The 13,566-nt window shown below is 39.3% G+C and overlaps 1 protein-coding gene across 1 annotated transcript in view; it reads left to right on the forward strand.

The window, feature by feature from the left end:
* Window positions 1-13,566, forward strand: part of HECTD4 (HECT domain E3 ubiquitin protein ligase 4) — a 666,929-nt gene that overhangs the window by 335,041 nt on the left and 318,322 nt on the right. Inside the window, exons 29-32 of the mRNA XM_053699752.1 lie at window positions 7,032-7,167; window positions 9,751-9,892; window positions 11,414-11,580; window positions 11,668-11,814. Of these exons, the coding sequence (XP_053555727.1) occupies window positions 7,032-7,167; window positions 9,751-9,892; window positions 11,414-11,580; window positions 11,668-11,814 (592 nt within the window). The remainder of the gene's footprint in view (window positions 1-7,031; window positions 7,168-9,750; window positions 9,893-11,413; window positions 11,581-11,667; window positions 11,815-13,566) is intronic.

Raw genomic sequence — 13,566 nt, forward strand, 5'->3', positions numbered from 1 at the left:
TGTCCATAGGTGGCATCTGTTTTGCTGTGATTAAGATGTCATTTTCAAAGAATTGTACTAGGGTGTACTAAGGAAATAGAACAGAAAGTAAAGAAAAGAATAGTAATTAGAGTAATTAGAGTGCCGCACTCACACCAGCCCATCCCCAATCTTAGGTTTGCTCAATAACAATGTTGTAGAGGTCTCTCTCTGCTGAATAGTATGAATGTCTATGGTCGGTCGAAAAAGAGGTAGCCAGCCAGACGGGCGTATAAATGCCTAACCGTCTAGAGCTTGCTTGTTTTCAAAGGTGAAGGATTCCCAAATGAACTGCATGTCCTGGTAAAAGGAAAGCTGGCCTAATTTAAGATAATATAGTCTTACTAATATTAAATTCTTATGTACTAAGGTTTTTCAGTCTTGTAATGTGGGTACCTGTGTGGATTTCCACTTTTTTGGGATCAATTGGTTTGCTGCGTTAAGCATAATTTGATATAAATGTTTTCTTATTTTGCATGTAATGCCTGACGGTTGGCTCAGTTCTGAACTAGGGGATATATGTGTGTGCAATACTGTATTGATGCTGTTAAAGATCTTAGACCAGTACGATTTTATGTGATCACAGTCCGACCAAATGTGGGAGATGTGGCCTTCTTGAGGGCATCCTCTCTAGCAAGTGCCGGAGGAGTTTTTGTAGATAAATTTAATTTGCGCTGGAGTTAAATACCAGTTCCGGTGATATTTTCTAGTCCGCTTTTTTGCAACTATGCGGCATCACTTTCAAGTGTTTCAACATTTGGGTATCATGGCCCTTTAACTTCTATTTTAAAACCTGTATATCCCTACTTGTTTTTTTCTCCATACCAAAAAAAGCATTTATTAAATGATAGTCTGTTTGTGTACCAAAGTTCATAAAGATTGGTGAAGCATTTCTCTTGCAAGGTGTATCCAGTCCACCGATTCATCCTTACTTGTGGGATATTCTCATTCCCTACAGGAAGTGGCAAAGAGAGCACACAGCAAAGCTGTCCATATAGCTCCCCCTCTGGCTCCGCCCCCCCCCCCCCCCCCAGTCATTCTCTTTGCCGCTCTAACAAGTAACATCTCCACGGGAGGGTAAAGTGAATGTGGTGTTAGATTTGTAGTTTTTCTATCTTCAATCAAAAGTTTGTTATTTTTAAATAGTGCCGGTTTGTACTATTTACTCTCTGGCAGAAAGTGAAGAAGAATTCTACTGAGAGGAAAATGATTTTAGCATGTTGTAACTAAAATCCACTGCTGTTCCCACACAGGACTGAGGAGTACCAGAAAACTTCAGTTGGGGGGAACAGTTTGCAGGCTTAACTGCTACAAGGTATGTTTCAGTCATCTTTTTCTAGTCAAGACTTAGTAATGCTAGAAGACTGACAAGAATTCCCATGTGGGAAAGGTAAGCCATATTCTGAGACTCAGTATAGAAGAGAGGCTTAATTAACAGGGCTCAAAGACTGGTGGACATTGTTAAAGGGGCAATCGATTATTTTATTGGGAAATTATAAGCATTATTCAAGTTTTTACTAATCTTGAAGCGTTTTATGGGGTTTTATTCCACATGGCAGTATTTTAGACACCTATTTAGGGTTTTCAAGGCCCCATAACTCCGGAGTGGAGAGGGAGGGGGCCTAAATTTTGCGCCTCAGTTGCGCAGTTCATATTGCAGACAACTTCATGCAGCTTCACGTGGAGGGTCCAAGGACTTCATAGAGGCTTATTTTCTTCAAATTAATCCCCTGGGGCAAGGTAGGGCCACAGCAGATTGCTGTGGCACGGTGCTGTAGTTTGCTAACCGGTTGTCAGCTCTAAGTTGCTCCGGTTCGGGCATTAAGGGGTTAATTGACTTGAAACTTACTGTGCAATCATTCCAAAGCATTAAGATAGTGTGGTAAAAATTTCAGAAAGATTGGATAATTTTCTATGATTTAGTAAAAAAGTGTGCGCTTTTTATTATTTAAAGGCACAGTACCGTTTTTTCTAAAAGTCAGTTTAACATGTCTGAGCCTACTGATAGACGTTGCTCTATGTGTTTAGTTGCCATGGTGGAACCCCCTTTACATTTGTGTTTTAAGTGTGCTAGTGGGTCTAAGCATGTTAAAGATCACATTGTTTCACTTATAAATGTATCCCAAGATGATTCTTTGACAGAAGGTAATGAGGATAGCCCACCTTCCTCTCCCCATGTGTCGACACCAGTTACGCCCGCGCAAGCGATGCCTAGTACCTCTAGCGCATTGGCCCCTATTACATTACAACAATTAGCAGCAGTCATGGATAATTCCCTTGCAGCATTTTTATCCAAACTGCCAGTTTTTCCTAAAAAGCGTTATAGCTCAGTTTTGAGAACAGAGTATGAGCAATCAGAAGCTTTGGAGGATTTATCTGTTGTACCCTCACAACACTCTGAAGTGTCGGTGAGGGATGTGCTGTCCGAGGGAGAAATTTCTGACACTGGAAAGGTTTCTCAGCGGGCAGAATCAGATTCCTTAGCGTTTAAATTTAAGCTGGAACACCTCCGCGTGCTGCTTAAGGAGGTATTAGCTACGCTGGATGATTGCGACCCCATGGTGGTCCCAGAGAAATTGTGTAAAATGGACAAATATCTAGAAGTCCCTGTATACACTGATGCGTTTCCGATCCCGAAGAGGGTGGCGGATATTGTGGATAGGGAGTGGTAAAGATCAGGTGTACCCTTTGTTCCCCCTATCTTTAAGAAAATGTTCCCCATTACTGATCCCAGGCGGGACGCATGGCAGACGGTCCCTAAGGTAGAGGGGGCAGTTTCGACTCTAGCCAAGCGCACAACCATACCAATTGAAGACAGTTGTGCATTCAAAGATCCTATGGATAAAAAATTAGAAGGTTTACTAAAGAAAATATTTGTTCAACAAGGTTTCCTTCTCCAACCTATTGCCTGCATTATTCCTGTAACTACTGCAGCGGCTTTCTGGTTTGAGGCGCTGGAGGAGTCGCTTCAGATGGAGACCTCATATGACGAAATTATGGATAGAATTAAGGCGTTAAAGCTGGCTAATTCTTTTATCACAGATGCCGCTTTTCAATTAGCTAAGTTAGCGGCGAAAAATTCTGGTTTTGCCATTATGGCGCGCAGAGCGCTTTGGCTTAAATCATGGTCGGCCGATGTGTCGTCTAAGACAAAGTTACTGAATATTCTTTTCAAGGGAAAGACCCTTTTCGGGCCCGAGTTGAAAGAGATTATTTTGGATATCACTGGGGGAAAGGGCCATGCCCTCCCGCAAGATAGGCCTTTTAAGGCTAAAAACAAGGCTAATTTTCGTTCCTTTCGCAACTTCAGGAGCGGTCCTGCTTCAGCCTCTGCGACCGCAAAGCAAGAGGGTAACTCTTCACAGCCCAAGGCAACCTGGAAACCTATGCAGGGCTGGAACAAGGGTAAACGGCCAAGAAGCCTGCAGCTTCTACTAAGACAGCATGAAGGGGTAGCCCCCGATCCGGGACCGGATCTGGTAGGGGGCAGACTCTCTCTCTTTGCTCAGGCTTGGGCAAGAGATGTTCCCGATCCCTGGGCATTAGAGATAGTTGCTCAGGGATATCTTCTAGAATTCAAGGACTCTCCTCCAAGGGGAAGGTTCCACATTTCTCGTCTGTCTACAGACACAACAAAGAAAGAGGCATTCTTACGCTGTGTAGAAGATCTACTCAAGATGGGAGTGATATATCCAGTCCCAGTTACAGAACAAGGACTGGGTTTTTACTCAAACCTATTTGTGGTTCCCAAAAAGGAAGGAACTTTCAGACCAATCCTGGATCTAAAAATTCTAAACAAATTCCTCAGAGTTCCATCCTTCAAGATGGAGACCATTCGGACAATCTTACCAATGATCCAGGAAGGTCAATATATGACTACCGTGGATCTAAAGGATGCGTACCTTCATATTCCTATCCACAAAGATCACCATCAGTTCCTAAGGTTCGCTTTTCTGGACAAGCATTACCAGTTTGTGGCCCTTCCTTTCGGGTTGGCCTTTGCTCCAAGAATTTTCACAAAGGTGCTAGGGTTACTTTTAGCGGTACTAAGACCACGGGGCATTGCAGTAGCACCCTATCTGGACGACATCTTAATACAGGCGTCGTCTTTTCCCAGAGCCAAGGCTCATACGGATATTGTTCTGGCCTTTCTAAGGTCTCACGGGTGGAAGGTGAACACCGAAAAAAGTTCTCTGTCCCCGTTCACAAGGGTTCCCTTCCTGGGAACATTAATAGACTCGGTAGAAATGAAAATATTTCTGACGGAGGTCAGAAGGTTAAAGCTTCTAAGCACTTGCCGAGCTCTTCATTCTATTCTTCGGCCATCTGTAGCTCAGTGCATGGAGGTAATCGGATTAATGGTAGCAGCAATGGACATAGTCCCTTTTGCTCGAATTCATCTCAATTGTGCATGCTCAAACAGTGGAATGGGGATTATGCAGATTTGTCTCCTCAAATCCATCTGGACCAGGAAACCAGAGATTCTCTTCTCTGGTGGTTGTCTCAGGATCACCTGTCTCAGGGAATGTGCTTCCGCAGACCGGAGTGGATCATTGTAATGACCGACGCCAGTCTGCTATAATGGGGCGCGGTCTGGGGCTCTCTGAAAGCTCAGGGCCTATGGTCTCGGGAAGAGTCTCTTCTCCCGATAAACATTTTGGAACTGAGAGCGATATTCAATACGCTCCAGGCATGGCCTCAGCTAGCGACGGCCAAGTTCATCAGATTTCAGTCGGACAACATCACGACTGTAGCATACATCAATCATCAGGGAGGAACAAAGAGTTCCTTAGCGATGAAGGAAGTAGCCAAGATAATCAGGTGGGCGGAGGATCACTCTTGCCACCTATCTGCAATTCACATCCCAGGAGTAGACAACTGGGAAGCGGATTTCCTAAGTCGTCAGACTTTTCATCCGGGGGGAATGGGAACTCCATCCGGAGGTATTTGCTCAGCTGACTCAGTTTTGGGGCATTCCAGAGTTGGATCTGATGGCGTCCCGTCAGAACACCAAACTTCCCCTTTACGGATCCAGGTTCAGGGATCCCAAGGCGGCATTGATAGATGCTCTAGTAGCGCCTTGGTCCTTCAATCTGGCCTATGTCTTTCCACCGTTTCCCCTTATCCCTCGGCTGGTTGCCAGAATCAAACAGGCGAAGGCCTCGGTAATTCTGATAGCGCCTGCGTGGCCACGCAGGACTTGGTATGCAGACCTAGTGGACATGTCATCTGTTCCACCATGGACACTGCCAATGAGGCAGGATCTTCTAATACAGGGTCCTTTCAAGAATCCAAGGGTTACTCGTGGAGTAAGATTAGGATTCCAAGAATATTGTCTTTTCTCCAAGAAGGATTGGAGAAAGGCTTATCAGCTAGTTCATTAAAGGGACAGATATCAGCTCTGTCGATCCTTTTACACAAGCGTCTGGCAGCAGTACCAGATGTTCAAGCGTTTGTACAGGCGTTAGTCAGAATCAAGCCTGTCTATAAACCTGTGGCTCCTCCATGGAGTCTAAATTTAGTTCTTTCAGTTCTTCAAGGGGTTCCGTTTGAACCTTTACATTCCATAGATATTAAGTTATTATCTTGGAAAGTTTTGTTTTTGGTAGCTATATCATCTGCTCGAAGAGATTCAGAATTGTCTGCTTTGCAGTGTAATTCACCCTATCTGGTGTTCCATGCAGATAAGGTAGTTTTACGTACCAAACCTGGTTTTCTTCCTAAAGTTGTTTCTAATAAGAACATTAACCAGGAAATCATTGTTCCTTCTCTGTGTCCTAATCCAGCTTCTAAGAAGGAACAGCTTTTACACAATCTTGATGTGGTTCGGGCTTTGAAATTCTATTTACAAGCAACTAAGGATTTCAGACAAACATCATCTTTGTTTGTTGTCTATTCTGGTAAGAGGAGAGGTCAAAAAGCGACGGCTACCTCTCTTTCTTTCTGGTTGAAAAGCATCATTTGATTGGCTTATGAGACTGCTGGGAAGCAGCCTCCTGAACGAATTACAGCTCATTCCACCAGAGCTGTGGCTTCCACTTGGGCCTTCAAGAATGAGGCTTCTGTTGAACAGATTTGTAAGGCAGCGACTTGGTCTTCACTGCATACTTTTGACAAATTTTCTTCGGAGGCTATTTTTGGGAGAAAGGTTTTGCAAGCAGTGGTGCCTTCCGTTTAGGTTACCTGTCTTGTTCCCTCCCTTCATCCGTGTCCTAAAGCTTTGGTATTGGTATCCCACAAGTAAGGATGAATCCGTGGACTGGATACACCTTGCAAGAGAAAACAGAATTTATGCTTACCTGATAAATTACTTTCTCTTGCGGTGTATCCAGTCCACAGATTCATCCTTACTTGTGGCAATTAAGTCAGGTTCAAAATTTTTTTGTTAAACTACAGTCACCACTGCACCCTATGGTTTCTCCTTTTTCTCCTAACCGTCGGTCGAATGACTGGGGGGGCGGAGCCAGAGGGGAGCTATATGGACAGCTTTGCTGTGTGCTCTCTTTGCCACTTCCTGTAGGGAATGAGAATATCCCACAAGTAAGGATGAATCCGTGGACTGGATACACCGCAAGAGAAAGTAATTTATCAGGTAAGCATAAATTCTGTTTTTTTGCTGTGGATTTAGCTAATCAATCCTTTGTTAATAGAACATAAAGACACCCTTTTCACAAAACGTATTAATTACCAAAATCCTGAACCAATATTACTTTAAATTTATTGCATTTCCAGTCACCAAGGGTGCCTACAAAACTTCTAAACCTTAGCTTGATATTGCATTTTTTTTTATTTCCGGTTTGTTTATGTCTTAAGTAGGCGTTGTTTTGAAATATTTCAGCATGTAATCCATCATCAGACACCAAGGTCATTTCACAGGTTGTGTGCCAGCCTGTCATCCTCTGCAATGTTAGCACCTTTTGACTTGAAAAAAATAGCTAGATATTGCAGGTTTTTTTTTTTGTTTTTTTGTGCTTGTTCATAACTATTGTAGGTGTTATTTTGCAATTTTTTAGCATGTAATTCATCATCAGAAGCCAAGGTCATATCACAGGCCATGCGCCAACCTGTCTTCCTCCGTAGTATGTCAGCACCCTCTGACTTGGAAATGATTGGGAGCAATGACCTAGAGTTCAACAGGTCAAATCCAAGGTATGTATATTACTATGTTTGCCTAAATAATTAAATCTCTAAATGTTCCTGATTTGAATTTTAAATCTTCAGTGTAGTCCATCAACCTTTTTTTTCCTTAGAGGCAATCTATGCAGCACATCAACACGACACATTTATATATGCTCAGAGTCTAGGGGGAAAGAAAACACAGTCACAAACTCAAACAAATTACACAAAAAAGGAGGTAGCAAGAACAGGACATTAGTGTCAAATCAGTCCAGATGCATGTGTCTACAGGGTTCTCTCCAGGACCTTTTTAATAGGTGCACCACCTGGATGATTTTAATGAACACCGGCTTAACTTTTATTTTTTGTCTTCAAGTTATCATTAAATACATTTTGTTAAATTATGCAATTTGTGCTTTGGATAGTAGAAAATGTTATAATAGAAATAATTACACTACCCCACCTAGCTACATTATAATGCCACCTGGCTAGCAAAATTTGCTGTGGAGAACACTGGTCTATTACTTATAGTTATCTTCCTACCTCTTAATTCCTTTCTCTATTTTTCTATCTGCAGTGTATGTTGTGCTTGATAATTAGTTGCCTTTCTGGTGGTGAACTTTTTTTGCTGATATCGGGGACCACTTTTATAAAAGACACTGTTCGTTATCGAGAGTGTGCCAATGGGTTTACTTAGTTCCGATATGCAATGTTGTGTACAGGCTGGGATGATGAGAAATAAGTCTGGCAAACATATATATCATATTGTTAGAAAATGCAGTTTTTCTGTTTCAAAGCATACAATTTAAAGTAAATTTTAAATTTAATACAGTTTTTAAATTTGCATCATTCTCTTGGTATCCGTTGTTTAAGGAGCAGAAATGTGCTACTGGGAACTAGCTGAGCACATGACAAGAGGTATATATGTGCAGCCACCAATCAGCAGCTATCTCCCAGTAGTGCATTGCTTCTTCTGAGCAGAGAAAAATTGTTGCAGTACTCAAAGTGAAATCCAAAAAGACTTTATTGAATATAATTTAAAATTACATTGAGTAAAGCAGCCACATCTTACGCGTTTTGCGCCTATTATTGGTGCTTACTCATAGATAACATGATTTTCAACCAAACCTCTTTTTAAATTGAACACAACCAATCACAAAGTATCAGGATATTTTAAAAGCGCAATTCTTACAACCATTCACTGCTGACAATGGTTCAAAATGTTCACAAGTATATGTATTCAGAAGTATTCTTCTGAGCTTACCTCAGTATGCTTTTTAACAAAGGATGCAAAGAGAACATAGAAAATTAGTTGATAGGAGTAAACTGGAAAGTTGTTTAAAATGGCATGCTCTTTTTGAAACACAAAAGTTAAATTTTTACTTCATATTCCTTTAAATGAAGGCAAATTATACACATTTCATACCACATTATATCCAAACTGTAATTCACGGGTTTCCAGTTGCAAGGATTTATGTTTAAATATTTTTATTGAGTTTCGCACAAGAAAAAAAACACATTTTGACATTCTTCATAGTACAGATTTATAACACAAGGCACCCTCAAACAATATACCGAGGAGGAGACTTAAACAATGTACTTCTTGTCTTAAGTTTTTATATAAATACTAAACATGTAAATCAACAATGAGTATTTCCCACTAAAAAAGTTCCCCAACCACTTGGGCCCAAGAGGTTAACCTTCAAGTTCAGATCTGCACAGTTTTACCTGTTGCATAGTAATAATATATATCTCCAAAAATCAAAAATGAAAAAATTAACCTAAAAGAAAAGGGGAGGGGGGGACAGGATAGGGTTCAGTGACACCAAATTTGATTTCAACTATGTTGCTGAGGAAACATATATCATGAAACCTCATTCCGTCTGGGAGCATTGACAAATTTACGGCCTCTGTCTCTCACCGTTTAACCAGTAGTGCCATATGTTGTTAACTATCTCTCTATTGTTCATTATGCCTGCTGCTGTTTCATACATAGTATAAGTATATTGTAATTTATTGTACACTTCTGACCGGGATGGTGCACCCATCTTCCAACATTTTGCTATGCAGGTTCTAGTAACTGTACATGCAATTCTAACAAAGGTATTTAAGTGTCTGTGAAATTCGGATATGGGTTCATGCAAAAGGGCCTGCTGTATAGTGAGAGTGAACTTTTCGCCAATCAGGTGGCTAATAAAAGATGACAACCGTTTCCATATCTCACGAATGTCTCCACATTCCCACCACATATGTTTGTATGTGCCCACCCTTCCACAACCCCTATAACAACGGTTACTACCTTGAGAGCTCATGTGCGAGGTTCTCACTGGTGTTAGGTACCAACGAAAAATGGTTTTCATTGTGTTCTCCCTCAAGTCAGCGCTAATGAGCCCTTTGTCCGCTGTCTCAGTTGCAAGGATTTAACATTGTATTTTAAGTGTAGTTCTTACCCTATGATGAATCAATAATATGACAGATGAGGATTGACCAATCCCTTAACTATCTTTTAAACGTCAAGTTTTTTATTGTACAAATAACCTCAATCCTGTTTTTCATGTACATGCTTTCACTGCCCGACTTTAGATTTTTCTTTTCTTTCCTTTGTTGGTCTTAAAGGAGACGGAATGCTGCTAGCCACAGAAGTAGTTCATTTACTCTCCTTCAGTCGCTGGCTATAGAAGATAGCAGAGATAAACCAACATACAGTGTCTTATTAGGACAGTTGTTTGCTTTCATTGGAACAAATCCTGATCAAGCGGTATGTTTTTCTTAATAGTTATCATGTAGTATTCTTTACTTTTATCAAGCACCTTAAAACTTGAATATGTATGCAGTCCCAATGATTTCATTCTAAAATGTACTTTCACACTACTCTGACGAATGTATTCTAGAAAAATGTGTGTGTGTATTTTTATATTATTATTTTAGCCTCCTTTTTCTGTTACTTAAATGTAGAGATTGTGGGTTTTCCAGTTTTCTATAAGAATTGGAAATGCATAATCCAGACTTCATGAGCCAGTTATTGTTTGGTCTCTGTAAAAATCAGTCTCTAATTGGCTTCAGCAAACAAGATAAAACAGGCAAATTTTGACTTGACTATAAATAAAGCTTTCAACAAGACAATGACCCCAAACATACATAAAAATTAGCACAGAAATGGTGGCAGAAACACAAACTCAGTGGTTTACAATGACCACCTCCATGTTCCTGACTTGAATCCAATTGAAAAATTGTCCACAGTGACAAGCTCAATACTAACTCTTGTCAAGTATTTTGAAACGTGCTGTATGGAGCAGTGGTCCAAGATCCCTCCTAAAGTGTGCACCAACTATGTCATATTTTAATGAAAGTGCTGCCTTCCACTCTAAGGGAGGCTTTATTGGATATGGTTTGTAGAGGTGACAATATTTTTTAAACATGTTTTGAGAAATATTGTACAACTCAATTAAATGTATCAGAGCAATTATGGCATTAAAATTAAAGTCTTCCCCCTTAAAGGGACACTGTACCCAAAAATTTTCTTTCGTGATTCAGATTGAGCATGAAATTTTAAGCAACTTTCTAATTTACTCCTATTATCACATTTTCTTCATTCTCTTGGTATCTTTATTTGAAATGCAAGAATGTAAGTTTATATGCCGGCCCATTTTTGTGAACAACCTGGGTTGTCCTTGCTGATTGGTGGATAAATTCATCCACCAATAAAAAAGTGCTGTCCATAGTACTGAAACCAAAAAAAAGCTTAGATGCCTTCTTTTTCAAATAATGATAGCAAGAGAACGAAGAAAAATTGATAATAGGAGTAAATTAGACAGTTGCTTAAAATTGCATGCTCTTTATGAATTACAAAATAATTTTTTTGGGTACAGTGTCCCTTTAAGTTTTATTTCAGTTTTGCTCAGTCTTAGAAAGGTTACAAATAGTTTCTTCAGTTGAGTGTAAACATCAGAAATGCCCAAACTAAGGCTCAAAGACCATATCTGACATACCAAGTTTTTTTAGTTTTTTTTTTTTTTTTTGCGGCCCTATATTATAAAATTAAAATCTTGTATACCACATTTTGTTAGCTTGATTTGTATATACAGTTACAATAAAATCATCAATAGTAACTTATTTCCTATGCCATTATCTGTAGCATAAGTATGAATTTAATGTAATGTGACCCTTGAGCCAATTTTGCTGTTTTAGTGACCGGCTCTCAAAATAAAAAAAGCATGGTTAGTTCTGGTATATATAATAAAATGTAGTGTTCTAATCTGCATGTTTATTTTCTTTGCAGGTGTCCAGTAGTGGTTTTCTTTTGGCTGCCCAGACTAGATGGCGTCGTGGGAACACACGTAAGCAAGCTCTGGTACACATGAGAGAACTTCTTACCGCAGCTGTCAGAGTTGGAGGAGTAACACATTTGGTTGGGCCAGTTACCATGGTTTTGCAAGGAGGACCAAGGTAACCGATCATTCTGTGTTTTGATTTAAGTAATATATTATAATAGAATAGATGCTTCAAAGTAAAAAAAAAAAATTTCTTTTACAGGATCGAAGAGCTGACGTGTGGGGGAATGGTGGAACAAGTTCAAGAAGCATTTGGGGAGACTATGACCTCTGTGGTTTCCCTTTGTGCCCGCTACCCTATAGCCTGTGCGAATAGCATAGGCCTTTTGTGTACAATACCTTACACAAGGTATAAAAAAAGTCACAAAGTTTATATGTTTTTAACAGATATATTGTGGGAATTTGTTCACAGAAAAATAATATAATGCATATAAAAAAGCAGCAGTTATGTGTGTTAAAAAAATAAAATTAAAATAGTACTTAATATTCATTGGCTCACATGGGTGTATTCCGTAGCCATATTAGTGGCCTTCAAAAAACTTCAAGAAAAACCCCCACATATTTTTTTTGGCATGTAAACATCCATTTTTCAAAAAAAATATTACATTGTAAAATACCTTTATTATTTATGGAATAAAACAATTTATATACAATGTTCCATTAAAGGCATAGTAACATTAAATTAGGATCAGACAGAGCATGGAATTTTAAACGATTTTCCATTATACTGATAATATTTAAAGTGACAGACATGTCAAAATTAAATATTCATGATTCAGATAGGGCATGCAATTTTAAACAACATTCCAATTTACTTTTATCATTAAATTTGCTTTGTTCTTTTGATATTCTTTGTTGAATGCTAAACCTAGGTAGGCCCATATGCTAAATTCTAAGCCCTGGAAGGCCGACTCTTGTCTCAGGGGATTATGACAGTTTTTTACAGCTAGAGTGCATTAGTTCATGTGTTTCATATAGATAACATTGTGTTCACGCCTGTGGAGCTACCTAGGAGTCAGCACTGATTGGTTAAAATGCAAGTCTGTCAAAAGAACTGAGATAAGGGGCAGTCTGCAGAGGTTTAGATACAACGTAATCACAGATGTAAAATGTATAATATAATCGTGTTGGTTTTGCCAAACTGGGTAATAAAGAGATTATCTATCTTTTAAAAAAAATACAAATTCTGGAGTAGACAGTCGCTTTAATTTGCTTTATTCCCTTGGTATCCTTTGTTGAAATGCATACTTAGATAGGCTCAGGAGCAGCAATGTACTACTGGGAGCTAGTTGCTGGTTGGTGAATGCTCTTTTCTTTGGCTCACCCAATGTGTTCAGCTAGATCTCAGTAGTGCATTGCTGCTCCTTCAACTAAGGATTCTAAGAAAATTAAAGGGACACTCAAGTCAAAATTAATCTTCATGTTTCAGATACAGCATGTAATTTTAAACAAATTTCCAATTTACTTCCAACAAAATGTGCACAGTCTTTTTATATTTACACTTTTTGAGTCACCAACTCCTACTGAGCATGTGCAAGAATTCACAGCATATACGTATATGCATTTGTGATTGGCTGATGGCTGTCACATGATACAGGGGAAGTGGAAATAGACATAACTTTGCAATTTATTTAACAAAAATCTACTACTCATTTGAAGTTCAGACTAAGTGCTATTGCATTGTCTTCTTATCATGCATTTGTTGATTATGCTAATCTACAGTGTTGACTGGTCCTTTTAAGGGGTTAAGCAGCTTTCTAATTTACTCCTATTATCAATTTTTCTTTGTTTTCTTGCTATCTTTATTGAAAAAGCAGGAATGTAAAGCTTAGGAGCCAGCCCATTTTTGGTTCAGAACCTGGGTTAAGCTTGCATATTGGTTGTCTGAATGTAGTCACCAATAAGCAAGCACTATCCAGGGTGCTGAACCTAAAATGGGCCAGCTCCTAATCTTTACATTCCTGCTTTTAAATAAAGATAGCAAGAGAATGAAGAAAAATTGATAATTGGAGTAAACTAGAAATTTGCTTAAAATTGCATGCTCTATCTAAAGAATGAAAGAAAAAAATTGGGTTTAGTGTCCCTTTAAGCAAAGTTTATA

The sequence above is a fragment of the Bombina bombina genome, chromosome 2 (genome assembly GCF_027579735.1).
Source record: "Bombina bombina isolate aBomBom1 chromosome 2, aBomBom1.pri, whole genome shotgun sequence".
Lineage (NCBI taxonomy): Eukaryota > Metazoa > Chordata > Amphibia > Anura > Bombinatoridae > Bombina > Bombina bombina.